Source organism: Hoplias malabaricus, chromosome 2 (assembly GCF_029633855.1).
Source record: "Hoplias malabaricus isolate fHopMal1 chromosome 2, fHopMal1.hap1, whole genome shotgun sequence".
Classification (NCBI taxonomy): Eukaryota; Metazoa; Chordata; class Actinopteri; order Characiformes; family Erythrinidae; genus Hoplias; species Hoplias malabaricus.
Window position 1 is genome coordinate 33,376,193 of NC_089801.1, and position 27,316 is coordinate 33,403,508.

General features: G+C 38.5%; 2 protein-coding genes across 3 annotated transcripts; both read right to left on the reverse strand.

The window, feature by feature from the left end:
• Positions 1 to 4,711: 4,711 nt before the first annotated feature.
• Positions 4,712 to 12,179, reverse strand: pde9ab (phosphodiesterase 9ab). The gene is made up of 19 exons (XM_066659610.1): positions 12,111 to 12,179; positions 10,823 to 10,893; positions 10,649 to 10,726; positions 10,510 to 10,550; positions 10,346 to 10,400; positions 10,151 to 10,221; positions 9,953 to 10,040; positions 9,740 to 9,821; positions 9,549 to 9,623; positions 9,034 to 9,120; positions 8,848 to 8,952; positions 8,485 to 8,567; positions 8,144 to 8,300; positions 7,796 to 7,909; positions 7,537 to 7,641; positions 7,030 to 7,158; positions 6,816 to 6,911; positions 6,436 to 6,512; positions 4,712 to 5,852 (listed from the first exon to the last, which is right to left on the reverse strand). The coding sequence occupies exons 1-18, from the start codon at positions 12,177 to 12,179 to the stop codon at positions 6,462 to 6,464; spliced, it is 1,557 nt and encodes a 518-aa protein (XP_066515707.1). The 3' UTR covers positions 4,712 to 5,852; positions 6,436 to 6,461.
• An 844-nt stretch (positions 12,180 to 13,023) lies between these two features.
• Positions 13,024 to 26,234, reverse strand: slc37a2 (solute carrier family 37 member 2). Of its 2 annotated transcripts, XM_066659004.1 has the most exons (19): positions 25,577 to 26,234; positions 24,397 to 24,478; positions 24,125 to 24,215; positions 23,450 to 23,528; positions 23,221 to 23,356; positions 22,278 to 22,354; positions 21,563 to 21,729; positions 21,120 to 21,157; positions 20,874 to 21,011; positions 20,318 to 20,408; positions 19,969 to 20,031; positions 19,733 to 19,818; positions 18,608 to 18,656; positions 18,213 to 18,286; positions 17,937 to 18,015; positions 17,364 to 17,461; positions 16,934 to 16,998; positions 16,257 to 16,275; positions 13,024 to 14,790 (listed from the first exon to the last, which is right to left on the reverse strand). In XM_066659004.1, exons 1-18 carry the CDS (start codon positions 25,636 to 25,638, stop codon positions 16,263 to 16,265), a joined length of 1,488 nt encoding a protein of 495 aa, XP_066515101.1. In that variant the 5' UTR covers positions 25,639 to 26,234; the 3' UTR covers positions 13,024 to 14,790; positions 16,257 to 16,262. The 2 variants fall into 2 exon arrangements, with proteins under 2 accessions (XP_066515101.1, XP_066515100.1); XM_066659003.1 differs by lacking the exon at positions 16,257 to 16,275.
• Between the last annotated feature and the right edge of the window lie 1,082 nt (positions 26,235 to 27,316).

Genomic DNA, 27,316 nt, shown 5'->3' on the forward strand with positions numbered 1-27,316 from the left:
CCCAGATTCAAGAGGGGCCCACCCAGTAAACAAAGAACGTCCCTGGACGTTCAAAATAGGTCTAAAAGTAGTCTGTCCGTCAAGGACATATTTTAAACGTCAATGGACGTCCAAAATCCATCTTAATTAGTTAGTTAAGTGGTGACCAATCGATAACGTCAGTGGACGTCCAAAACGCGTTTTGTACAAGTAATTTATTTCGGGACCAATTAATAACGTCCATGGACGTCCAAAATACGTCAAATAGTCGTCTTTCAATGTCTGTGTTTGGACGTCTTTTCAGCTTTCATTTTCAACCTTAAGAGAACGTTGATTAGACGGCAGTCATTACGTTATTTCAACGTTGAATCAACGGCTAAATGTTTACTGGCCATCAGCAACACATCAGCACACAACAGCGACTTTAAATGCTACAACACAAAACAACACTTCCAGCAGAAAATGAGCACTCCCAGCATTCACAGAATGGTCTACAACAGAGAAGACTTCTTTTCATCACAGAATCAATCAACTAATTAAATCAACCCATCAATCAATCAATCAAATAAAACATGAAAGGAAAGACTGAAATGAATAGTTTTGCTCATGAAGATGGGGATGGATTCTCCTGTTTTAGTGTATACGTCATATAAACACATGAATGAAGAAATAAACTAATAAAAACATTCATATATTATTAATTTACAGGTAGAGGTCATGATCCATTCATTAATTTATTTTGAGTAAATTTATTCATTTTATTTTAACTTACATTTACAATACAAACAAACATTCTGTTCACTCTTTCTTTTGCATTAAAGAGAAAAATAATACTTAAATACTTAATTTTGGAAGAGCTCCATGTCCTTGGAGTTATAGCCAGTTGGTTTTTAACTCTGGGAAAACCTGGGCCTCTACAAGTCTTTGAGGAAATAATTTACAGTGCTTACGGTTGGCAGGGAAAAGCTTAGTTGTTAAATGTAGCATCTGTGGACTGGTATTCCATTGTGCTGCAGGAGAAACTGGTCTAAGAAGTCCAAGAAAATGTCACGAACAGTCCAAATGAGTCGACTATCAAAAAGATTTACAACACACTGCTTTTCTAATTTATAGACCGTACTGTGTCTTTTCTGTCATTAGCAACCAGTACTATATACTGAACATTAAAGAAATATTTAAAGTACAAAATGTAGAGAAATGCTTAATACAATAAAGTAATATTTTTCAACCTAGGTTGAAAAATATTACTTTATATATTTAGGGGTCCCTAGCTTTCTCAATGATGGTGAAAAAATCATTGGTTTGACCCTACTCTTTCCCCCAGAGAAGCTTTTGGAAGAACACATCATTCTTCTTGAGGTTTTTCTCCTAGGTGAAAGTACACTTCCCCCCATTGTGAAGAACACATCATTCTCTTAGAGACATGAAGCACCTTTTGGTGTGTGTGTGTATGTGTGTGTGTGTGTGTGTAATATATGAAATGACAATTTTCTTTAAAAAGTATTGTCCATAGGAGTCAACTCCAGAGTGTTGGTACTGAGACTGGATGAAAATCTATAGCATTACTAGTAAGGGCCTAGGTCCTGGGTCCATCTCTCCCAAGCATGGCTATACTGAGGTATAGATTTGTCATGCTTCCCACATATGTGACGGACCGTCAAAAAGAAGGAATGAGCAGGGTATGGAAGTGTCGGCAGCTTGTGAAGTATTTCCTCCATGCTCTTAGGGACTGTAACCCCAGAGGATCTAAAGCCATGGCCCTAAGGGGGTCCTGTTCCCTTGTGGTGAGCTCATGTGTCTATTTAATGCTACAGACTCAGTGGAGACTCTTCAGAAAAGACCTCCCCCCTCCTTGAGGAAAAGCTTTTAGGCTTAGCAGGGGAGACAGACATCCAGACTGAGGGACAAAAGCAGAGGAAACAGCAAATAAAGGAGCAATACACATTCTGTGCTGTCACAAAGTGGCAAGCAGTAATTAGGAAAGTGATTATTTAACAGTTATACATTGTTTCTTTTAAGTGCTACTCATTTGAAAATCTAATTGGTTTGTAGCCCCAGACTGCCCCAGTATATACTCCATACAGTGGCTACTTAACATGAACATGGCCATGTTTTAAAATAGGCTTAGTTCAGAATCTCTGATTCAACAGGACACTAGGTGTCACTTTCATACCATGAAGAAGGGTCAATGTAAATGTTTTCCTTTGAAAGAGATGAAAGGCAGGACCTGAGAATTTTGAGACTGAAGCTTGTAGCACTGAGAGGGAACGACAGAGACTTAGAGGGTAAAACAAAAGCAAGATGAACAGCAAATATAGATTAACTGTATCTAGCACCTCTTTTGCAGTGTATCCCCGGTGGCAGGTTTCCTCATTTCCATAAAACTCCTCTGCCTTCATCTGACACGGCAGAAAACATATACTCAAAAATGGAGAAGCCTGATTGTCTGGAATTTTCTCCAGACCCTCCCTGCTTTGGGAGATGTTATCCAGGAACAGCACATAGCAACGATTTGTGAACGTATGTTTACATAGACTGTATTTCTGTTTGCTTACTTTGTTAAGAATAGCTTTTATATTACCGTCAGTGCTGTTCTTTATAATTCCAATTAGGAATCACTGTAATTGCTACTCCCAGATTATGTAGAGAATGAGGGAAAATTGGGCTGGCCAACCAGCCTCTCTAGCTACAGTGGACAGAGCATACCCACAGTGTGTAGTAGTGTGCCCTGCCCACACCGGGTTGAGATTAAATAGCCCAAAACAGAAAGCTTGAAAAATACAGATGAATATAATTCTTAAATATGACTGCTACCGTTTTTTTTAAAGCTACACTGCATATATTTTCCAGTGTAAGGTATTAGAGAGTCCTGAGAATGTCATTGAGTTGGTTACGGTTGTTTGGGTTAAAATAAGTGTTTTTTTTTTCTAAATATTAATATAATGTAAAATCACCCTTATGTTTAAACATTACTTCAAGTTAAAACTTGAAGGGCAAATAATAATTAACAATAGACAATTTAACAGTTTAGGAGTTAGCATTAGCATATGGCTTTGTCTTACAGGAGATAGTGGATATGGTGTTTCACATATTTTATACATTTCACCAAAGGATTTGGCAGCTACAATTCCTTTAGCAAAAAGGGGATTAAAAGAGCTCTAATGTAAATGTAGGATTCCTATCCCATATGTTGTTATGCAAATTCAAAGCAAAGAATGTGGCTGAGGCTAATATATTTTGTGGGGTTTTGTAACAGGAGAAAAACGGCCTTGGGTTTGTGGTCATCTCTTTGGTTTGTTTTACTGGACACAGGGTGGGTAAATGTCTTGTGGCTGTGTTGTCATCCCCCTGGAAACTGTGATTTTAGCAAATGTTTTTAGCTGGTAGCAACAGGCAAGCTCAGCGTGCCAAACAAAACAATTTCTTGATTTCTCACAAGTTCTTTGGAGAGGTCAGGTACTGATACTGGATTAGGTTTGGTTCACAAAAGCCACTTTAACTCATCCCAGAAGAACTGGACAGAATTCCATTCCTCCCGGGAACATAGCTCCATTGCTGTGCACCCCAAAGAAATGGAGCTCTAGCCCACGTTTGGATTTGAGCACAGTGACCTTAGGCTCATGTGCAGCTGCTTTGATGGAGATCAAATTACCTTACAGTAGCTGAATTCACTAATTAAAGGGAAGGTCTAAAATATTGCGGACATACCGTTTAGTCATAAAGAGCCGTGTTAACAGAGTAAAGTGGGTCCACCTGCTGGTCATCAGCTGTAAGGACAGGATGTAAACACTGCTCAGGCTTCAGAAGTGTGAAGACAATGGTGTTTATGATGTCTACATCCTTGGGGTCAGTACACACAATAAAGCAGTGCATTTCTCATCAACACAGCTTTTTATGTAAGGTTTTATCCCACTGAATTTTATAAAATTTGAAACATACACTGTCCTCAGACATTCTGAGACAATAATAGTTATGTTTGTCAGCAACTGGAGACACAGGAACCTAACCATTTCTCCTCCAGAAGAGCTGTAAACAACCACAAGTTTTATCCAGGCCAGACATTTTAACGTCTCCTATGTGTCTGGTGTTATTTGTCTTAATGGCTTTTAGGAAAATCACCTCTCAGCCCTCCAGGCTCATTACTCCAGGCTGTGGGGTGTGATCAGCATGAAGATAAAGTGACAATGTGTAAGAGTGTAAAGTAGCTATAGCATATCACAGCTAAATCTGCTTTTAATCAAGTTTGGAAAACATTAAATAACGAAGTCTGAGACATTCACTGGAGATGTGGGTTTTTGAGGACCAGAAGAACAGGTCAGAAGCAGCTTCATTCAGACAACACAGCAGGTGTCAGAGTCACCTGAAGGAAAAGAAAAGCACTCACTATTGTGTCTTTAAACACATGCTCTTGACAACTTTCTAAAAGGGTCTGTTTGCTTTAGACGCATGATCTCTGACCCTTTCAGAATATCCTGTTTACAGTCTTCTTCAGGCTGAAAACACACGGGTCTTTTCTGACTGGTGTGTAACAAACACACAACATGGACTCTGTGTGATTTATTCTTTAACTTTACCTTCAATACAGCACCAAATACAGTCTCTACAAGAAACTCTGAAGCACGAAAACCCAAACAGTGAATAAAAAATGCCACTGATTTACCCTCAAATAAACTGAGACCACATCCTTTCCAGCTCACATAATTCAAGTTTCCAGCTCCAAAATGTGTTTGTTTTTATTTATCCTTTCACAGTCAAAACTACAAGATAAAAACTCATTTTAACAACAGCTCACAATTGAATTAACATTTAAATAAATAAACAGACAACATGATGTGCAAATACTTAGTCAAGTGACCTTTCAACAGCAAAGCTTTCTTCCAAACCATGACATTTTTTTTCTGAGTGACAGCATTTGAATATCAGTGAGGGCCTAGATAATGTTTTCTTCTCTGTGATAGCTGTGGGAGATAAGAAAGTGATGTGAAACAGGACTGATTAACATTATTAATTGTCCTCACCCACTGGTGCACATTAAATATGTTTATATTTCTATTATGTCATGTTAAATATATTCCATGTGTATTTTTACTAGTATGATTTAAAGGTACAAAACAGTATTTCAAAGCAAAGGAAGTGGAAATGATCAAATTTGTAAATTGAGTTTTTGCCACAGTGTGCCTATTTAGGGATTAGTTTTATTTAAAGTGGGGACAGATATCTGATGGGAAGCACATACAACAAATAGCTTGGAATCAGAGACTGCCTTTGGTATCTCAGTTTGCTCAGAACAGCGTTTCAGTAAAATATCAGCCCAGATCATGTTGCCTTCTAGAACAACAAAGGGACTTTACTTTTATTTGTTGTCATTTTTCGATTGACTCTTCTTCATGTTGCTCTCATGCTGAAAGCCAGTGGCCTGGATATGTCAGACATTCAGTACTTAACCTATTTTAAACATGGCCACCCCCATGGGTGAGGATCCACTCCAGGAAGAACAAAATGATTCATTCAGGAACTACAGAGCTCATGTGAACTGAATTATACAGAAACCATATGAAAACAATAATAACTTATCAAATAACTACTATATTTGGTGTTAAGGAAATCTGCATTGTTAATATAAGGACTAAAATGAGTGAATTTTCAAGTTAAGTGTGTGCTCTGGAATAAAGAATTAGTGTATGAGTATTCATTCCCTTCTGGAGTCTTCTTGTACATTTCTCACTGAGCTGTTCACGAGGGAATCAGTGCCCTCAGAGAGAACTGTGAGTATTTTTGGGGCTGTGGTCTGGAGAAGCTCCTCTCTACTTCAGTAAAATGATGTGGGAGAAGCTAGAACAAGGTCAGGCTTCAGCTCCTCAACCATGGGATTTCTGCAGCACAAGGGGTAGCGTCACATGAGGATGGGGTTAAAGGTTGAAATGTCATGAGCTCAGAACAGTAAACTTAAGTAATGTTACATAAATCAACACAATCTGAGGGGCAGACTTCAGCTAAATTGAACAGCACTGAGAAAGATTTTGCTATATATATAAATATATATTTATTTTAGAGTGGTCTGATATATAATTATGCATAATTAAACACAATATGCCAGTTTGTTTTCTATCCAGAGCCATCTGTGAACCTATAGGTGTTGTAATATTATGTTATGTAAAGTAATAAGATGATAATAGTTAAAGGATGACACCTAATAATTTGATTAAAAAATATATATATGGAGAGTGCACGAGGAATGTTCAATATCTACGAGCAAAGGTCATCTAGAGTTAGGCAAATCAGAAACGTAAGAATCGACAGAAGTTACAAAACCTTTAGTGTGAAGAAATAAAGATCCACACAACCTTATCAATTTCAGGTCCATGGCTTTAGATATACAACAAACAAGCACGTGTCAGTTTGCACCACGTTGTGCTCTAGATTCACCATAAACGTCAATGTGGTCTTGAGACTTACTTTTTGATAACACAGGAAGGTGAAGTCTATTTCTTCTTTGCTCCTAAGGACATGCTCTCTGTTTTCTTCTTCTGGGCCTGAAATTAAAGCCAGAAGTTAGTCATTTGTTCTATTTCAGTGCTATATGAGATCAGTGTTGGTGCTGTTATGGCATGTTCATATTTTTCAAATGATCTCCCCAACTTTCATTCATTTCCACCTGCTTGCTAGGTCTCATCAAAACACACGTTGCAACCAAGCTTCTTCCAAGACGTGAAGGCCACTCAACACGCTCGGAGGAGAACACTAACTGCCTAACTATTTAATGATAATCAATAGCTGCCTACATGGGCTTGCATTGGGCATTATTGTGTATTATAATGTATGTAGTAACAAGACACCTCTGACATAGCATCATCGATCTGCTTCAGTTCTTCATAGTGATCCCGAGAATCTCTCAGGGGCTGCACCATAATCTCCTCAACCTGAGGGAAAAGCTGTAAACATTGATACTAGCATCAATAAACCTTTCAAAACTTTCTCTCAAGTCGGTGTTGTCATAATGCTGTAACATTTAGTGAAATGTTGACTACATTATGTTCTATTATTTCATACCTTCATGACTGTTTCAAACATGGGGATGAGGACAAACTTGATGAAGCCGATTTGTGCCGTTGGCTTGGTCACTTTTTCTCGGTCCATGAACGGAGCCACGGGAAGACCTTCGGACTTCTCTCTGTCACTCTGAATCAGACAACATTAGCAATCCAAATCAGGCTCCGTTAAAAAATGCTAGCATTGCTGATCATGAATGATGGAAATGGCATGCAAACTGATCTCCACTAACTTTCATTCTTCAACCATATTAGCATTTCTGGGAATTTCGAGGAATAACCAAATTGGAGGCATCCTTCTCATTTGCGACTGGGAAGTGAGCTTCACTCAACAGTGGAGAACAGTAAAAGAAATGTGAAAAAATGCATTCATTATAAAATGGTTGATATGTCTTTGAATTACAGCTTTGATCCTTAACCATGGAACAATGTTTATGTGCAGTTAAATATGAAAAATGTAATTGCTTAAGCACATTAAGCCATGTTAAGCTTTAAAATGACCCATTACCTGCATGAAATACTCTTCCAGCAGACAATCCACCCACGGCTCGGCCACCTCTGTGGGCCTGACCTCGTTGGAGATGTCGCAACACTTGATCATGACCATCTTCAGCTGTGCCAACATTAAAGAGATGCTTTTAAAAATATGTAAAAACTTTTAATGCCATTAAAATTAACTAAAAGTACTGTGCACAATGGTGGCTGGTACATTATGAGGCATTCTTTCATCAACACAGACACAGAAAAAATCTGGAGAGAACACATACACATTTGACATGCTCCTCATTGGTGAAGTCAAAGTTGTCCACCTTCTGTCTGAATGAGTCTAGTATCTCTCCATGCCTGGCCATGTCAGTGGCTAGAATAAGAGTAATGATCGCCTGTAGAAAACACAAGCTTGTCACACATTCATTGGATGTTACAAGGAACACTGAAGCCTCAAGCTTTGACAGGCTCCGGACTCAACATGAGCCATATCAGGACGAAATGCTCACTGATAAATGGATAAATAAAGAGCTGGGTCTTACTCTAGTTCACAGCTTAGTTTGTTAAGGCTTTCAGAATCTAACATTTCTCGCTCCAGTCAAATCCAGTGACAGCAGAGTGTTTGTTACCTGTCGGATCTGTTTGAAGGACTCGGGCTCAATGTTGCCGAAGATGTTACACTCGGGCATGGATAGGATTTGGAAGGCTACAGCACAATGGTGATTCTCCAGGGGGGAGATGTCGTTATAGCGCACGGCCAGCTCGGTTCGAGCATTAATCTGATACCTGATCACAATCAACAAGAGGGAAATATATGAGGAGAAATAATGTTCAAGTTAAATGGCCCAATTTTCCAAACGTGAGAAGAGTTTCAGTCAAACCACAAAGTAGTTAAATTACAACTCAGAGGCAGAAACAAGTGCTTCTGGATATGGATGAGAGCTTTTATAGTGAGGAGTTGAAGACATACGTGTTGTTGTATCCTGGATGGTCCAGATCATGGCACACAGCTGCAGTCATTAGAATACACAAGTCTGTCATAGTCAGCTTCTCCTGAGGAGAACAAAACGGTTTAGGCTACAGCAGAGTGCTTTTAACTGTGTTATTCATTTATTGTGTGTACACAGGGGTCTGGTGCTATGTAAAAGCTGTATTTGAACAAAGGTGATACAGTCAGCAGGAATTCAGGCTGGAACTAACATTTTAACCCAACCTCACATTTTACTATAAACGTAATTTCAACGTAACCACAGTTTGAGTGTATAAACAAGTTTTGATTCCCACAGTATGATATATTCCTGGTAAACACACACACACACACACATCCACCCACCTGGAGGTTGCAGAGGTGGATCATTCCGTACATCATCTGACTCACACAGAAACAGTGGCGGAAGTTGTGGAAAGGGTTGTCACGGTAATTTTCCTGAATGGCCAACTGTAATGAATCAGGATTAATACGATTTTATCACCGTCTTAGTTGTTAATCTGATAGTAAACATTTCACAGATATTCTCACCAGCCATCTTTTCATCGTGATGGGGTTCATGTTAAACTCTTTCACCAGTCCAAGATCATGGTACATGTACTCCAAACAGCTCAACATCTACAAAAAGAAATGTTTCAAGAGATAGTTCAGAGTTAAATCAACTTTACCCAGGTGTCTCAGTATTGCTTCTTTACTTTGGAGATACACACTGCTAAAATGCAAATAAAGCATACACAATGACCATATGATCAACTCACAGCCCTTAAAACATGCTGAGTTCAAAGTTAATACTAGACACTAATCTTACTTGTGGTTTTGGGCATGTTTTATATTGTATAAAATGGATACAGTTACATAGACAACAGCCTTCAAAATCAGAAACAGCTGAAATAACTCACTAAAAGAAGTGTCTCCAAACTTTTAAACATATACTATATAATAACTGGAGATCAGAAAGCAATACAGACCTGTTACCAACATAAACAATAGAACACAGTTCATATAAACAAGAGTTCTCTAACCACAGACAATATAATGTGACAAACCTCATTGTGTTCCCAGTGCCAAACATCAAACGTGGGCTTTTTTAGGGCTTCTATGGTCTCCTGAGATAGCGTATACTGGACAGAGAGAAGAAGAGAATGATAATAAATTTTAGTTTAAGTTTGAATGAATAAATTGTCAATTTCATGGTCAATAAATGGCATAAAATTAAAGAAATGCTAGGTCTTATTACTTTTGGATAATTTGGGACATCCCGTCTGGGAGAGAGCTTCTTTCCGTCATCTGTGAGGTTATATTTGCAGTTGCAGTTCACCCTGTTTGGAATAAAACATTACATTTAAAATGGATTGAAGAACTGAATTACATTAATTACATAAATATATAGTTTTTGACGGATTTGCCACTTTGAAGTTAGTTACCAAACTGAAGAGTTGGGTTGTGTTACCTTGCTCCTCCTCTAGAGGTCATCTCATCCCTTAGTTTCTTCAGGTCATTCTTACACTTCTCAATCTCCACCACTTTTAGCCCCTCCACTGCAGAAATCAGGAGGACGTCACTGAGCAAAGAGCTCACAGTTTCTCAAAGCAAATATTAATTTTTCGAAGACTCTTCCACATTAAGGGGTAAAGAATACAAGTCTCACATTCTACTCTTTTCTCCAGCATGGCCAGTCTGTTGGTCACCTCAATCTTCAGCTCATTTATCCTGAAAGCCCTGAAGCAGAACAAATAATACCATGTACAAATAAATGAAGGGTGATCTCTGAGTTATACACAATAGAGTACCACAGAAATAATCAGGATATAACCAAAACATGGTCAATGATCAGAAGACCCACCGACTGAACTGCTCTGCCACTTGAGAGAGGACATTCTGGAACATGTCCTCCTTCTCTGGAATGGATGTAGAATAATTAAATTGTTATTTGAATGACAAAAGTCAATAATACGTATTTGTGCAAGTTATGGTACAGTACTGAGTCAAGTAAAGAGTTTTGTTCACCTCCTCCTTGACTGCAGTGTGGCACGACCTTATACAAGTTACTGTAAACAGGAACAAACATTTACATTACAGTTACCTTAAGCAGATTTCACTCATCATGATGGAATCAATAGCAGAAATGTGAATGATGAAGAATTACTTGGGAGTGTTTGTAGGCATGGTGGGGTCAATGGATATCAGAGCTCCTTCTGTGTCCACCAAAAGTATTGCTGTATTTCTGTACAGAGCCAAAACTGACATTAAGAAAGGGTTCATGGAAAATGGCTATACAGTAGAGAGGGTTATATAACCATTAATGATTTAGATGGCTGACCTGGAGATGTTGGAGGATGTGCAGAGGAGCTCTCTGATGTCACAAGGACTGCAGTGCTGACTGAAAATTACCTGAATACAACAGGTCCGCAGTTACGATCATCTCCAGAAACACCAGGATGTTTTATCTTTGGAGAACTATTGAACTCTCATTCATTTGTACTGGGTGACTTTTCAGTCATTCATTCATTCATTCATTCATTCATTCATTATCTGTAACCGCTTATCCAGTTCAGGGTCGCGTTGGGTCCAGAGCCTACCTGGAAACATTGGGCACAAGGTGGGAATACACCCTGGAGTGGCCACCAGTCCTTCACAAGGCAACATACACGCTCACACATTCACTCACACACTCACATCTATGAACACTTTTTTTTGAGTCGCCAATCCACCTACCAACATGTGTTTTTGGCACCCAGAGGAAACCCACGCGGACAGAGAGAGAACACACCAAACTCGACCTGGAGCAGGAATCAAACCCATAACCTCCAGGTCCCTGGAGCTGTGTGACTGTGACACTACCTGCTGCACCACAATGCGGCCCACTTTTCAGTCATGATTTTTTTATATATATAACAGGCACTCTGTTCTGAAAAAAGATACAACCATTTTTCAATCTGGAAATTTTATGCAACCTGCATAAAATCAATGCATAATAATAGTCAAACTTTGACTAGAGATAAAAGGTAGCAGCTCATAAATCTATTGACTTAAAGAAGTCCACTCAGTGGCTGTAGAATGCTGCAGTGATGAAGCTGCTACGTGGAGGTGGTGAAGCTGCTTGTAAATGCCCTAAACACCTGTTCACAAGAACACATGTGAACCACAACAAGATGCTGCACAATGATTATTATTATTATGATGACATCAATATTTGACTCAGGTTTAAAGCCCACTGTAAATTTGCTTGGCAATACAGTTCTGTGCAAAGGTTTATTTGTCTCTGGTGAAATGGCACATGAAGTGATGGCCTCCTTGACATCTGTGATTTTATAGCTGTTTCTATTTTTGATTTGCTGGGTTTGAAATGTTTAAAATTTAAAACATACTATTGAATATATGTTCCCCTAATATTATAAATCTGCTAATAACCTATAATTATGCACTGTGTAAAATTTTCTCTTTGTAATTTTAAAAGTTCCAGGTGCCCAATTTTTGTCTACAACTGTATATGGATGGAAATTCAGTTACGAATATGGACAGTGGATCGTTTAGCCTTATCATCAGCAGAGAGATGAGTAATGACAGATGGTCTCAGTACCAGCAGGATCACATTCTTTCAGACTCACCCTCTGGACCTTTCCATCAACGTCCAGGTAGACCGTTTTAGGAGCGTAGGAAGAGGAGCTCGAACCCATCGCTACCCTCTTCTGAAACAACACGGGTCCTTCTGATAACCACAGAGAACAGAGAATATGATCTAAATATACTTCAGACAAACATGCAAATGAACCAAAGCAATGAGAAGACCTGAAATATGTCACATATGTTTAGACAAGATGAATGTTCCTGGAAACCAAACACTCAGAAAAAAAGCTGCAGATTGAAAAGCCCTAATATCAAATTGTTTCTAATGCACTGACCTCAGTTAGAGCTTCAGGAAGAAGTGTGAGTGCGAGTATGTGGGTAAAGTGCTCTTCCTCAGGTTTTAAATCAGACACACTGAGAACCTGACAGCAGCAGGTTTGGGAGGAGCTAAATCTTGTTATTAAATGTCCCCCCACCCCCCTCCTGCTCACACACTTCAGCAGAGGTGTTTATCACATCACTATAGTACCATCAGTGGGCTACTGATTAATGCCAACTATTCATTGATTTATGATTTATCTACTGACTTACAATGCTCATAACCTACACATTTATTTAGTTTCTTTTTAATTCAGGGTAAAGCATGTGTATGTAAGAATTATGTGACAAAAATAAAATGTATGACATAGGAGTCTATGGAAACTATAAAGAAATTTCTCCTCATAACATGACATACACCAGTGTTCTCCTCCAAGCGTGCTGAGCTGTCCAATTACATTGTATTAAGAGGCAGAAGCTGGCTTCATTTGTCACAGAAATGGCTGTGACTGTTGAAGTCCACGCTAATTGAAGGAACTGGAATTAGATTTAAAAATTAGTGAGAAAAAATGACAAATGAAAATAACAATGAAAAAATATTATGCAATGAGTCATGCTTTATATTACCAGGGACATAGAAAAACATACTAAAAAAAAGGGTATATTGCTAACAAAGTTTATAAACAGATAATATACAGATAAAAAATTAAAAGATGAAGATCAATCAACACCACTTCCCTGAAAAGCACAATTTCAAGTTTATTGGCAAGTGTTTCTTTGAAAGATATTGTAATTGATTGATGCATCTTGGGAAAATTTCCATTGGATTATCGTGTTTATCAGTGTGAATAAATACTTAGTAAGTTTGTAAACTAAAAATTACAATTATGATCCAACATTATTAATCAGTGTGCAGTATAAAAGAACATTGTCAAGTAAATAAAACAAAACAAACACAATGAACCGTGACATTATTTCAGGCTTTCACAGTGAAGTCTGAAAGTGCTTATTCAAGACTTGAGGCCATTTTTAAAAGTGTACAGACGTTTCTTTTTGGTTCTGAATATTCTGTCTGAATGTTATTTGTGTGTGTGTGTGTGTGTGTGCGCTATCACTCTGATGGTGCGAATGAGTCATGTTGCTGAGCTCACTAAGTTTAATCAAACCCAGTTTAGCTCACTCCGCTCTTTTCCCCTGAGCTCCAGCACCATGTCATATTCACTCCTGAAAAAACAGCTCCAGAGCCAAAACAATACCACAGCCTGCTCTCCATCATTCTCTTGCTCACAAACACACATACAAAAATCTTCAGACAGCTCTGCTTATATGTAAATATATTTCTGGAGTATAGACTATGTTCTGTACAAGCACTGGCACCCTTGGTAAAGTTGAGATAAAGATGTTTTTCAAATTTGCTTTACATTCTTTGAAAATATGTATTTAATTGTTTACTTTGAACAATTTTAACAAAGATCAAAAAAACAGTATTTTACTTATTTATTTAGATTTAGCACCAATGCTAATATCTGATGTTACATGTACATTTTACTGAAAAAATCCTTACTACATATACATATATACAATACAGAAACCGGGACTACATCCACCTGGAGTGGAACAGCATTCAATTCTGCAGCGTTCCAAATGTACAAATAAATACATAAATTAAATGTCATCATTACATCACGTCTTAGCATTATGTCTCTACATTCTCTCGCTTCTACATCTTTTTTTGATGTATTTTTATTTATTTATTTATTTTTGTTAAACCAAGGGTGCCAGTAATTGTGGAAGGCACTGCAGACCTACTTGACACAGTTGGAACTCTTTAAGATCTGAGAACACCATGCACTTTTTGTGCCCAAGAACCCCCACCTGACTTAATGAGGAAAAATAAGAGTGTAATCCATCAGCGGGCATGTTTGTGCACGTGTGCGCGTTTGTGTGCATGTTTCATGCTCGGAGACTGAGTAACCTTAGAGACAGGGGTGAGATAAAAGGAGCGTAGTCACCGCTGGCATATTTTAATGATTAAAAAAAGATACCCGACACAAATGAAATCATCATTGCTCGATAAAAATATCCTGGGTTCAAATAGAGGAGCTCTGATTCGCTCTCTTTTCTCTTCTTTTCTCTCTCTCTTTGCATCAGCCGTCAGAGGGCCAACATCCCTTCATCGTCCCATTTCATCCCACCGTGGGGTTGTTTCGTTTGCTGGTGTGTCAAGAGATGAAAGTGTCCGGTTACCATATTCAAATAAAATGGCCGAGCCAGCCGGCATTAAAGAGCAGCTTTGTGTGATGGACGTGGTCCCACTCTCTTTTCCTGTGGGTTTTGTTGCGAGTGTTTTCCGCTGCAGGTGTGATATTCACTATCCAGGAGGCACCTCAGATCTCTTTGAACCTGAAATACAAAAAACAGCAGATTAAGCCAATGCGGCTCACGCTACGTAAGAATAAAATGCTTCCCAATTATTCATTAGATTCTTCTGATTCAACAGGAATCAAAATACAGATTCAAATCATTAACAAGCAGGAGTGATTAATTAGGCAGGAAGCTGTTCCATTATGTGTATAACATCTGATAAAATATGGTGAAACGTAACTTGAAATAACAGTTTGATAAGAAACATTAAATAGACCCAGGTCTGTTTGCCTTTGAGTTTGGTGCTTACCCCTTTTCAGTTAGGTGCTCGGGCTATTAACTCATATTCTCTCAAACACATTTTTATTCGGTTTGTATCAATGTTTAGGTTTTAGAACTCAAATACATGTGTGGCATCTGTTCTAATCTCTGACTGACTTCATCATAAACTTGATTAAACAATCTGAATTCTATTAGACTATTTTGGGAAGGAGTTTTGAGGACATTTTCCACAGTGACAGAAAACACAGTAGCACACAGAAAACTCCAGTTCCTCACACAGAAATGAACATGGTAAAGTAATCTTAAATAAACCTGCTTAAGGAGTGTTGTCAGTGCACCTGCCTTGGCTGGAAGACTACATTTATGATAACAGGAGAAAACCTGTGGCCTAATGTTTATAGAAGAGGGCAGAACCTGAAAGTTGCTGAAAGTTAAACTGGTTCAAGGAAAACTGGGTTTGATTTGAATAAAGGAATCCATGGCTGAGGTGCTCTTAAGCAAGCACCTAACCCACAACTGCACCCTGGGCACCGGGGGTGGCTGCCCACCGCTCTGGGTGTGTGTTCACTGCCCCTAGTGCACTGGTGTGTGTGTGTGTGTGTGTGTGTTCATGGCCAAAGATGGTTGTAAATACAGAAGACATGATAATGTGCAATTTACAAAGTACAACAACAAATAACTGCACATTATTCAAAATGTCAAACACTGACTCTTGGTAAAACTATTGCTTTAGGCCTTGACTAAAGAGGATGAATCTAACGTAGTCCATCACCGAGGAAAATCCACATCCAGTAAACTTGCTTTTAGTGTCAGATAACACTTCCAAAAAAAAAAAATAATAATAATAATAATAAATAAATAAATAAACCCCATGCCTCTAAGCAGTCCATGTTCCTGAAACTAAAATGGGCTGATAATTACTCTGACGTCACAGTGAACATGACAGTGCTCTGTCAAAATGTTTTCTCGCCTGCACACACACCATTTCCCATTCTTATGGGAATACAGTCGAAACTAATAACCCCCATGGTTGGTGATTAACCAACATCTAGTTAATTGCTTTTATAGAAAAACAAGCATTTTTAATGTCAGAATCTACACTGGGTCTCATTCATATTGCCAGTTCCAGTCCCCCGTAAACTACTGAGGAATGATTCGGGGAAAATACATAATTGCACTTTTTCTTACCAATATAGGTATTGTGATTAACTACTATAACTTACTTTAAATTATGGTCCAAGTCTGCATTGAAAACAGAAACAGAAAAGATCAAGCTATGATTGCTGAAAGATTGATGGTTTTCACTTTGCATTGTTTGTTGTCGTGTACACAGCTAAATGTTTTGCTCCCTGTAATACTTATTATAGCTACAAACTATTTAAGATAATGTAGGCTTATGGTGATATTGTAGCTCTTGTAGTTTGTAAATTGAACCCTTTCAATCAATCAATGGATAAATAAATATCAGTACAGCACCTTGTGCAACCAGTTTATTTATTCAAATATTTTTTCTTAACTCTGCCCCTTTATTAAGCCATTTTGCGTTGAATTTTTAAATCTCTCACCACAAATCGAGGATGCCAGGGCATAGCAACAGGGCAAAATGTCAATTGTGTAAAAATTAGTTTTTTACTAAAGTACTCCTTTCAATACAAATTAATGGACTAGCGGTATTCTGCAGAACCTCTGCAGATAAACTATTTTAGCATAAATCCATACAGTACAGGCCTGAGGATAATTATATACAATACTCTCTGGAGAGCATGCTCGGCAACACAAGCACTTCTCTGAAAAGAAAGCCTCCAACAGACTCTTCAAGGATGAATATTATACTGTATAAATTTTGACAGTAAAAACAGCTTAAAATAATACTCAGTGAATGTGTGTTGTATATTCTCACCCTCTCTGTGGTGCTGTGTAACCACACCAACCACGGACTTCTTTGAAGACCAGTCTGGACAGCAGCTAAACAACCCAGAACAAAATGATGTCAAATGACAGAACCTTGAGACAAAATTCATTCTCTAAGCATGTCCTCTGCAACTCATCCTACAAACATACAGTGCACACTTGTTTTTGTACCCCAAAAAGAGCAAATAAACACTAATTGTGCATTAACATATGCAGAAGCTTGTTCTCTGTAGAAGATTTTCTCATATATATATATTCTCAGCAAATACATGTCAATTGACCAGTAGTAGTGCCCAATCCTGTGCACAATACATTCTGCGTAGGCAACAACAATCAAATCATACCACTTTCCTAATACAGCAGATGCATTGTTATATACTGTGTGTTTATAATCGCTATAGAGTAATAATAACCCTTACCAGACAGGCCAGGACATCAGCAGACATGAGCATGTAGAAAACATTGTTCCAACCAGTGGGAGAGATCAGTCCAGCTAATAGAGGTCCGATAGCGGCACCTAGTGGACAGAAACACGCAACCCACAAGAGGTTACTCCGAGGACATACTCCTCCATAACAAGCCACCGTTTACTGTAAACAGTCACTTAAAAGCATAGGAAGATTCAGTTGCATTGCCCACATGCTTTCTGTTCGGTTGTAACAGAATGTAACTATTAGCTGCTGAAACAGAAAAACAGAATTCAGAAGGGAGCTCTAGTCTACTGGGCTAAAACATGTAACAAGTGTTAATAATTATCCTGATATTGATCTTCAAAAATACAAATAGCATAAAAGGCTGCAACGTGAATATTAGCCTTGATGCAATCACAATGATTTTTATTGTGAGGTTTCTGACCGATTAAAATGGTTCCAGAAGAGGGCTTTTTTGTAAAGGTGTAAATGTAATGCAACAAAAGAACATTGAATACATTTTAAAACAGCTAAATAAAATTAAAAACAACAATACAAACAGGAAGTGAACTCCTTTTATACCTATTGATCCAGTGCCGTCAATAATGGCAGTAACAGTGGAGAGTGCTCTGGCGTTTCCTCTCAGACACTCGTGAGTTCCCTGTTTAAAAGAACAAATTCAGGGTTATAAGGCGGTTGTGTGCTAATGTTAAATTAACCTGCTTTGACAGCAGCAGTGAGGGAAAGGTTAGAGTAAAGGTTCATAAACAGACAGCTGCTGCTGGTGATTGTGGTTGGTGTGTTGGCTATGTTTTGTAATGAGATTGGTACTATTACATGTTAAACTATTAATATTACCAGGTCAGCTGACACAGCCGTAGTGATGAGGGCATATGGTCCATTTACCAAAGCACCACAGAGCAACAGCATGCCTGGGAGAGGGAGAGAAAATAATGCAGATGCATTTAGTAGAGGATAGGATGAGGTTGTTGTTGGTGAGCATTTTTTGGGAGGAAATAAAGTCATATTTTTTTGCCATGCTTGACTATGAAATGTAAATAACTACTTAATATTTTAATTACATAAGAACTGTCCAGAAAATTGCTTTAATGGATTGCTGTACCATATTTTTCTTCACAAACATGTAACACTTAGTTTAACACTTAGCATTGTTCATAATCATGATCCAACAGTTTGTGTGAGAAGCAGTTGGTTTGTTTGTAGATGCGAGCAGGTGGCAGGGCTCTACTCACCGACAGTGGTTGACACGCCGCTCTGCCCAAAGATGTTATACAGGTACAGCTTGAAAAAGGAAGAGAGGGAGGGAAGAAAGGAATAAGCAGCAGTCTTGGCAGGAGAGAGAAATCTGTTCGTTTGTTTTCAGTGGTTGGCGGGTAAACTCAGACACACTCTGCTGTGGCGTGGGCATAAGACTGAAGCTGGGTGTTAAAATCTGTGAACAAACTGCCGGATGCGGGTGTGTATGTTTCAGCGTAGAGACTAACACTAGCATGAGAATGTTATCTCACATAGGCCACATATTTCCTCCTATTATCTCAGTGCCATATGCAAAAACTAATTTTCCATGCGTTATTGAGATAGTGGCTGATAGCACTCTGGATGATACCACTACCCTCCATTGCAGCATGTTCAAATCCCGGCTCAGGTTAGCGCAATGCTACACCAGGAAGAGTAAACAAGAACCCTAATGCTACTTTGTGTACAGCTACACAACTACACTAATAACTGCTTGCCGAATGCTGAAAGCTCTTAAGAAAAGGGTCAGTTAACAAAAAGGCCACTGCAGGACATCCCAATGAGGCTGAATTCCCAGTGATGACTATGATCTGGTCTCCATGATAGCATAACCAGCCTTACTCTTTCTAAAAAGGGGTACATGCAGCCCCACTCAAATTGACGGGAACCTCTCTCCCACATTAGCTTTAGATTTCTATAGTTTGCTATTTTTTTTTTTATCAGAACTTGTGGGGAAGGCATTAAATAAGATCTATTTAATGAAGCAGACTATAACTGCAACCAGAGCATAACAACCCACAAACGAGGTCAAGGTGGTTATTTATTAGCGAACCAGGTTGGAAAAACACAGGTCATGTGTTGAAAGTGAAAGTGGAAAATTTTGCCTGAGACCGAAAGATAATATTTACAAGATACGATGTGTTGACTCTGCTGATTTATAACTTCTGTTAATAAGTTGAGGCCAGTCCTAATGTTATTCAGCTTAACGCAGAATAACATTGACAGTAAATGTCAGAAACGTAAGGATTAACCTGGTTTGATCACATTTAACGTTTATTACCACTGAACAAATCAATGATTTAAAGAGACTAAAGAGATTTGGTCATCACTGCCACACTCACCATAGGAGCAGCAACTATTAACATGATGCAGCAGGTAGTAGCTCTCCCACCAGTGTAGTCTGATATAACACCAGCTAAGATACCACCTTGAACATAATAACACAGTGCATTCATATTAGACACAAAGAGAAGGCATCTTCTCACAAGACAGGGAAATGTTAGCCTATATTACTCATTACACCTTCATTACAACCTTTCAGTACAGCTCAGATAAAATAAACAGCACAATGGCTTACCCAGAATCCCTCCTACGTCGAAAAGTGTTGACATGTCTCCTGCTCCTTTAGGATCAAAATGTGCTGGAAAACAGATATGAAGACATATGAAATGGTTATTAATCTAAAACGTCACATAAACAAAATAAATATCCTTTGAAATGAACAGCTATAAAACGTACATCTTACAAACAAACAAATAAACAAAGAAAGTTCGCAATATTGTTAATGTAAGGTAATGCTTGCAAAGTAGTTGCTATGGGAATAACACGTGGGTGAAGATGCATGGAGAGTGTATGAAGATACTTGGAAAATAATAATAGATAAATACATTTAAAATAAATAAATGAAATCCAAAAAGGGATCTTACCAACATTGGCAATGTACAGAGGTAGCCAGTAAAGGAAGGTGTAGCTAACCAGCTTAGCAAACATCAGGCAAAGGGAGAACTCCACCACACCCTGCAACATGACAAAACAAGTTTTCATGAAGCAGAACCAGTCAACTTGTCTACAACAGTAACATAATAAAAGATAAATGAAGGTCTAAGGTTTTGATGGAATAAATAATCAGTTCTTAACAATGAATGCAAAGTACAAAGAATAACTTGATTGCCAAATTATAATGTGGCATTTATTAGTTTTCTTTCAATGTTAGCAATGTTAGCTTTTTTACTGAAATGTTCTTTTAAATAAAATAAGCATTGTTTGGTTCTTTATTGGAGTATGAATATGTCAGTTAGGTTTACATAGCCTTAGAACTACAACCACCAAAACAACCTTGCAAACTGCAAACTAGCAAAAATACAGTGAATCACATGCCTCGTACATTTGCATGTACATCAGCAAACCAAAGGCACGTTACTGCTGTCAACTACGCTGTTCTGTCAGCAGTCAAAATGCAGAATACAAGCAGTTTCCACTGACCGGTATCCTGAGAGCTCCACAGAAACTTATAGCTTGTGCATGCTCTTCTGTTGCTTCCACCACTGCAGATGTGTGATTATTGAAGATTTCCTCAGTATTAGTTGAGTTTCTGAGCAGTGGCTCCCTCTCTGCATCCACCTTCACACAAACACAGAGATTGTACTGCATTCACTCCAAAGCATTTTATGCATATATATATATATATATATATATATATTATTTCTTGCACTCTGTTGCAGTTCTTACATGATGCTGTGGCAGGCTGCAGTTCACATCTTCAGGCCCTACACAGAAAAAGATAAAGAAATCACCTTAACGGGGGGGACTGGGAAACACTCAAAAAAATAAAATATATATATAACTTGTTAGCTATTTTAGCTTTCTGGTTTGACAGCAGAGTAAAATCAACTTAATTGACTTGGTAAAAGAACAGCCCCATAAAAATGGTTTTGTCTTGAAGATTATTGTGGATTAAAATAAAAACACATGCGAAGTAGTGGTTGGCTAATTAATCAGGCTGATTAAATACTCAATCAGCTGATGCCTGTGCTTATATGTTAAGTAACAAGTCTGCACACACATCTGCAGGCATTATTGTCAGTGTGGTCCCTGTGGAATGATTTTAGCACTTCCTCGTGTCACTTTCACAATTCTACGAGCAGAATAAGAACAAACTAAGCCAAACTTACTCTCGACTAAGAAGAAGAAGCAGATGAGTCCCATGGAGGCAATGATGATACCAGGAACAATGAAGGACAGACCCCAAGCTGATGAGACAAAGGCCCCTGCGATAAGTGAGCCCAGAATGTTCCCCACTGAGGTGTGTGAATTCCACACCCCCATGATGAACCCCCGCCTAGGACATGACAAGAACACATGAGAATTCTAATCTCCTTTACATTGAACAAAATATCACAAATACAAATAGGCTTCACATCAATTTGATATCAAGTAAGACAAGCCTTTAAGATTGGTAAGTCTCCATACAGGTCTGTTTGGAGGTTTGTTTTGATGAGTTTATGTAGTTGTAAAGTAGCCCACATTAAAATGTTACTGACTTACTGCAGTCATCTCAAATTTAAGCATTTATAACAATTATAACAAATGTATAACAATTATTAGTGCAATGCTAAGAGATCTGAACTTGAAAACACAGAAAATCAATATCCGTATTACATCATAGTCTTTTCTCATTCTTTAAACGTATCCATGTTTCTTAATAATGTAATCTAAAGCATGTTTAAGCCCATTTCATTTGGCCTTTTCATTCGTTTAGTGAAACTTCTGGCAAAACTTCAGCTATTGTACAAGAAAAGAGGATTTGAGAAACAGGTGCAGCCTGCATGTGCACAGTCAGCAGTGCAATGTTAAGTCTGTGTCCAAGAATGTGAATAGCACACTCACTTCCCCTTTCCGAACCAGTTCCCAACACAGGTCACTACAGCTGGCCAGCCAGTCGTTTGCACCAGGCCGTTCAGAGCCTGAGAGAGAGAGGGAGGAAAAGAGAGTGAGAAAAAAAGATGGAAGGAGAGAGAAAAAAGGAAATAATGTATCATTTGCACTGCAGCAGCCACAGACAGCCTTGAGCAAACTACTAGGTGCATAGTAATCTCCTATTCTCAAGTCATGTGCTAGCCATGTGACTGGACCTATGTCAGAGGAAAAAGCCATGAGGTTACTAATCACAGCCTGGGAGCTAAACATCAAAGGAACACTTCTGTGGTTTTCTACTTTATTTCCATCTACTAAAACTGTGGAATACAGTCGATTAGCACAAATAATCATTTCAATACACTCACATACATTGTATTTACAAACACGCCCCAAAATATTCCCATATAATAGAAGACAATGGACAGAAGAAGCTTAAGTGAATATTTCTTGATTTCCTGATCTTAGTGTAAACAGTTTTAAGCTGGGGGGGGCTCATCAAACAAGACACGCTTTTGCCAGTGTCTACATTTTCACATCAGTCCCAAATAGAAACTAACATTACTTCAAGTATCACTTCCATGTCTTCACCCTTGAAAAGCAACATTTTGAGGAGGAGTTGCCCAATGATATAGTGAATGTCTCTACACAATCACTCATAAAAAAGCCATAGCTCCTTAACATATAACTCAAGAGTAGGACAATAATGTTTTTAACTTTATTGTATGTTAATGTCTGAGTGTGACATTGGACAAATTTTCAGGAAATACTTACACGCCAAATTAGCAGCTGGCTGTAAAATGTAACAAGGGGGTTGCAGGGTCTTCTTATTACATTACCCTCGTAAATTAGCTTATGTGTCATTAATGCTGTGCATCAATTTTTGGACTTTGTTGGAGAAAAATGTTTTGCTCACCTGCATCAAGCAGTAGTACCATAACGAGTGAATGTTCCAGTAAAAGCCCAGGCCGAAGAGCGATGTGAATAAGCCACTCAAAAGCATCCCTGAGGTCAGGTAATATCGCAGGGGCAGCCTCTCGCCAAAGATGCCACTGTCAGGGACAGCACAAGATTTAATACTTTATGTCACTGTGCAAGGAGCTTAAACAGATGTTTTACCAGTCTCCAGGCGTCAGTTTACATACCTGAAAAACATGCCAATGGCATAGGCCACAAGAAAGCAGTTGTCCAGCCATCCAAACAAGTTCTGGTAATTGTTTTGATCTAGAGAAGTGATGGGAGAAAAAGAGATATTGTCTGTTACATTTATTACCTCACATTTAGTTGGGAAGGGTGGCACTAAAGGATGGTTAAACAGTCTCAAAGGAGGGGGGAAAAAAGATTAGTCAGAGAAAAAAGAAGAATTTAATCCTGCTTTTGTGATGACCTCTAGAACATTACTGTATATTTGTGTGTTTTAGAGCCGTAGATATAGCCTTCTGTAAACACCTTTCTTAAAATACAGAAAGTATGGACAATCCTCTTTCATTTCCTCATTTAACTTTTGTTTTTGTGTTTGTGTCTGTAATGTGCTTTCTGCTACCAAGAGTATGAAAATTGCTCTAAAAATAAAGGCTATTATTATTATTATCTTTATAAAAGACTCATTCTCATATGCGTACATGATTGCACAAGCTCAAACTATCTCTATTCCACATTCTGACGATAGTGTAAAGAAATGTGAAATTAAAGAATTTCCAAAGGGCTGTTTTGAAGCAGAAAGTGGAGGAGGAAGATGGAAAGAAAGAGAAATGTACAAGTGACTGGGTGCATCCATGAAAGGGATGCAACAGCAATTTCTTGATAAAATAAAAACCCACCAAAAGGAGCCCAGTCGCACCAGGTGTCATTGTCGGTGACATTCAGATCGGCTGGCCTAATGACAAAGGAACAGTTTCTGTGCAGCTGGCTCTGAAAACAGCATTGAAAAGTACATTAACAAATTAGTGAGAATAAATACCACTCCCTGAAAAACTACAAATCAGCTCTGCTCTAAGGAGAAAAAGATGAAGGCATGAAAACATGTCCATTAAACTCAGTAAACATAAAGGTGATCGCCCATTTTAACAAGCTAACTCGCTATCTTAGTTACCTTGACAATGCTGATAGGCTTGCGGGAGAGGTGGTAGGCCGTGTAGAAGAAAAAAGTAAGGAGGAGAATGAAGCCTCTGTACCTGGAGGACATAGAAAAAACTTTAAGATGTAACAGATATTTTCGAATTTTAATTTTCTAAAATTTGACAGTAATTGGAACAAGGAATTAAAGCTAACCTTACTGGCACAAAATAGTTATGTGCACATTGCCTGATATAGAAGACATAAACCTCATTTAAAATCTATTCATATTGAAGAGCTATACAGAGCAATACAAGTTCACTTACAATGTCCCATCTCAATTCTAACCGCTCAAAAAGACATTGTTTAGACCCCAATGATTGAATCATGTAGAACTTTTTAAACATTAGTGAATTTTAATTAGAAACTAAAGTTTATGTGGAACCGCTAAGTTAGGGGCTGTGTGGAGAGCAAGAGAAGAAAGCATAGGAGCTGTGTAAACAGTGTGCATGTGAAAGTGCAGTGAGGAGAATGAGAGTTCATTACATGGTGTTACAGGAAAGCACAGTAACCACAGACTCAAACACACACCAGGTTCTGTACTAACCTGTAAACATTTCCTGAAAGGGAGCAGTCATGAGCAAAACCTTAAACTGCATAAGTAAATGGGCCTGTCTTGTCCGTCACGGCATTCATAAATCAGACTGACAACTAACAAGTGAAGCATTTGATTTTAATATTTCAAAAGGAAAAAGAAACTTCTGCTCGTGTTCTTTTTTAAAGGCTAGTTTCACTGATTAATAGATATGTAATTAATATGTTTCAGAATAACTCAAATATTAAAGACTATTTCCAGTGAAAAAGAAGCATTTTAACCTTTTTTTTCACATGCCTACAGTGTTTTGGTCGCTAGAAACTGTGCCTGTTTGAAATAAGCAGTAAGCTTTAAACTGCAGCGTTCCAATCTCAGTGAAAACGCACAGGCAAGGTTTCTGACATCATAAACCCAAGTAACCAATCCTGTCAACCTGTGAAGTAGAGAGAAATAGTCCTAATTTCATTTACAAAAACACAGTTTTTTAAATATTTTGATATATTAGTGCCATTAATATAATTGTAAACTGCAGTGTACTGCACGAGTGAGTTACTAGATAATACTGGGAACTAAAAAAACTTACAGTTAACATGAGGGTGACTGTAGTATTTAAAACACTTACCAGCTGTCTCTGGAGAAAGAGGTTACGAGTCTGATGCCGGGGGCCAACGACGACGAGGTCATCTTCACAAACAGCCAAGGTTTAAATGTTCGATTAAAACGTAAAAAATATAGATTTAACTAGTGCTTTGTTGCTATGCTGATAACAGCTAAACCCTATGTATAATTTAGTGTAGTCAAGATAAAATACCCGTAAAAACGTTTAAAAAAATTAAAAAATAATAATAAATCGCGAATACAAAAAGCCCCCAACCCCCTTAAAACCGCTCGACTGCAACTCGACGGTTTCTAACGGCAACGTCCCACAAGATCGCTATGTTATATACAAATCCTTCACTTTTAAAAGCCTCTTGGAGGAAAGTCGTTTCCTACAATTATAAAAAATAAATTATAAAACGTTTAAATTAAACCCGTCGTGCTGTGTAGTCTCACTCTGATTCCCAAAGTGCTGGAAAAGCCGGTAAACGCGGTGTTTTGTTCCATGTTTTTGGCTATAGGCTGTGAGTCAAGCTAAAAGAAAATGAAGAAACGTGTCCGGTAATAATACGAAGCCTAATATTACTATTAAAACCCCCTCTGTCACTTCAGTCCCATTTCCCGACCCTTTGCTAATCTTTTTTTTGAGGCTTCTGGACCCAAAAAGGTCCGGCGTTACTCTCCAGCTTCTGACCCCAATACTAAATACGATCCATTCGTGACGTCATCGGGAATGTTCATCCCAATAGCGCCTACCAGAGCTTAAAACGGGAAAAACAGGTTCTCAAACTGTTCCCACTACATATTTCCAGACAGGACACTGGCGAGTGGGAGGGACGTACTAAGCAAAGGGGCGGATACCAGCAAGTAGGAAGTCTAAGAGTCACCAATGAAGGGTTCTGATTGGGGTTTAGGGTGTACCGCCCATTTGGATATGTACCTCCCTCTTTGAGCTGTACCGCCCACTTGGGGCTGGCTATAGCCTGCAGAGACACCCTTGTTTGCACAAGCAAAGCCAGTTGAAGAGATGTAAAGTAATTTAGAGTGGTTAGGAAACGACTCCATGTTTTTGGCATCCCTTAAATTTATATTAATGCATGCAAACGACTTAAAAATACGTGGGCACGATTTTATATATTGTGGGAATAACGTATTATGGGTTCAGTCTAATAAGAGATGGACACATTTTATGTTTTAAAAATTCATTCATTCATTATCTGTAACCACTTATCCAGTTCAGGGTCATGGTGGGTCCAGAGCCTACCTGGAATCATTGGGCACAAGGCGGGAATACACCCTGGAGGGGGCGCCAGTCCTTCACAGGGCAACACAGACACACACACATTCACTCACACCTACGGACACTTTTGAGTCACCAATCCACCTACCAACGTGTGTTTTTGGACTGTGGGAGGAAACCGGAACACCCAGAGGAAACCCACACGGACACTGAGATGTTTTAAAAATTATATTTAATAGTACATATATTTTAAATATTAGGTTGCTATGCATTATTAAATATTTCCTTTGCATTCATTTATTTTAAAGTTATGTCACCAGTAGGGATCATTTATGTGCTGGAAAGTGGTCAGTCTTGATTGAAATAAGTCAATGGCATGGCTAACCTTCCTATTTGAATTTGCAGTGTTCCTTAGACTCTCTCAAATGGGTAAATTCAGACAGGAACGGGTTCTCAAGCCATAAATCCAAGGAACCAATCCCATCAACTTGCACGGTGGGATTTTCAAACTGGGCAGGGGGCTTT